This window comes from Pteropus vampyrus, unplaced genomic scaffold, assembly GCF_000151845.1.
Source record: "Pteropus vampyrus isolate Shadow unplaced genomic scaffold, Pvam_2.0 Scaffold179, whole genome shotgun sequence".
NCBI lineage: Eukaryota > Metazoa > Chordata > Mammalia > Chiroptera > Pteropodidae > Pteropus > Pteropus vampyrus.
In genome coordinates, this window is record NW_011888960.1 from 876,628 (window position 1) to 878,486 (window position 1,859).

The window sequence follows — 1,859 nt, forward strand, 5'->3', positions numbered from 1 at the left end:
CTGTTAGTTGCTGGAGTTTGTAAGGAAACAGGCATACTCAAACTCAGGACCTCTGACAACATTCTCTTACTCCGAACTTCACTTGACTGGACTCTGGTCTGTTATTTGGCTGATGGTCTTTATTTGTGAGATCGACAAGTATGCTTAATCTGAGCATCAAAAAAATTGCAAGCATTTTAGATAGAACACAGTTCTATACCCATTCCATCCAAAAATACAGGAAAAAACAGTATAGGAAGCTTTAAATATGATTCATACCCAGGAGATACTTCAAACACTGCACTTAGCCAGAACTGCCTCCTGACTGGTAAAGAGTTTTTAAGGTCAAGGATGGTGGTAATGCCTCAGGCCCCAGTGCAAGCAATTCTGTCCATGTCTGGTTGGTCATCGCATCCTATAGGTTCATTTTCTTTAGGGCTTGGGGTTTACCAGTAACTGCAAGACCAGTTCTGGCGATGAGAACGTCTAAGGAAATTCAGCCTGGCACTTAACACAGCTTTCCCCTTCACTTGGCACCTACTTTTGAAAAGGATTTCTGCACTAGTGTCGAGTGCCACAGCAGAGGCTATCTGTTTAAGATAGGCTCAGCTTTGAAAGGGAACTTAAAATAGCCTGCTGTTCGGGACACTTTCCTATCCAGTGACTCTAGGAAATAGCACTGTTCAACAGCACCTCAGTTTACACTCCAGTGAGATGGGTGTATCGACCACAACCAATGTTACAAGGAGGTTTTAGCCCCAGTAGTCTGCATTCCGGGGTTCTGCTTTTTGAGCTTGTTCTCAGTTTCTGTCCTACCGTGACCTTTTCCCCCTATCATCAGACCGAAACGCAGACCTTGGCTGTCCTGGGCTCAAGTGAGGTAGTCACGAGTGACAACACCTACATTCTGAGGTTGGTGGGAAGGATAGGAGTGATGCCTCTGAACGGGTGGAGGCGGGGAGAAGGGATGTCCTCAGAGGGATCTTGGTTAAAGGGTTCAAACTGCTTAGTATTCAAGGGTAGCAAATCTCAGGCAACGGAAAGACGGCCTACAGTGGGGCTTAGTGCGGTCGCTGACCAGAGTCCTGCTGGCTCCTTGGCCGTGGCCGGCCCGGACTGGGGTTGCAGCGAAGCCTTAGGGCCGCTAGGTGTCAGCCGTGCGTTTCCAAAGCCGAGTCGCCTGCTGGAGAGCCCCGCTGGGATCCCGAGAACCGACCGACTGGTAGACCCCGGAGGGTGGGGGGAGAGTGAGAGAAACCTTGGCGACCCCTCCCTCTGAAACTCTCAAGGTTTTCTGCACTTGGATCCAATGCAGGGACGGAGGGACTGGAAGCGGGTCACTTAGTGTGGCCAGCCGTCCGAGAGAGCAGCTGGCACATGCCACGACCCTGAGTGGACTCCGGGAGGGTAAAAGCGACCCCCCCTTAAGTGGAGCCGCCCCGGGGGCTGGTCCTGACCCGCCTCCTCCCGGCTCCCCCACTCTAGCGCTGGTGGGTGTGAGAGCGAGGACGTTCGGCACCTCACTGCGTTCTTGGGGACCGCCGTTTGCCCAGTTCGGGCAGCGTTTGCGCCGCGGCCCGTGTCAGTGCCCCCGGGCGCAGAGCTCCGACGGCTTCCAGTGCTCGCCAGCTCCAGCCTCGAGGGCTCTGCCCCATCGGAGCTGCGGGTCCCGTCGCGGAGAGCCCGAGCGCCTCCCTCCAACCGGAGCCGCCAGGAGAAAGAGGAGGAGGCGGCAGTGGAGAGGCCGCGGCAGGCAGGCAAGCAGGCAGGGCCGCCTTTGATGTGGGCGCGGCGCACCCAGGCGAGCTGAGCGCCCGTCCGGCCGCGCCCCGAGGGGGGAGCCCCCGGGCCCCGCATCCTCATTGTGCCGGCTCGGGCCC

General features: G+C 56.3%; 1 protein-coding gene across 1 annotated transcript in view; it reads left to right on the forward strand.

Moving 5' to 3' along the window:
• Nucleotides 1-330: 330 nt before the first annotated feature.
• The window catches only part of FGF18 (fibroblast growth factor 18), a 37,564-nt gene continuing 36,035 nt past the window's right edge, over nt 331-1,859 (forward strand). The window contains exons 1-3 of the mRNA XM_023537143.1: nt 331-336; nt 821-891; nt 1,465-1,744. Of these exons, the coding sequence (XP_023392911.1) occupies nt 331-336; nt 821-891; nt 1,465-1,744 (357 nt within the window). The remainder of the gene's footprint in view (nt 337-820; nt 892-1,464; nt 1,745-1,859) is intronic.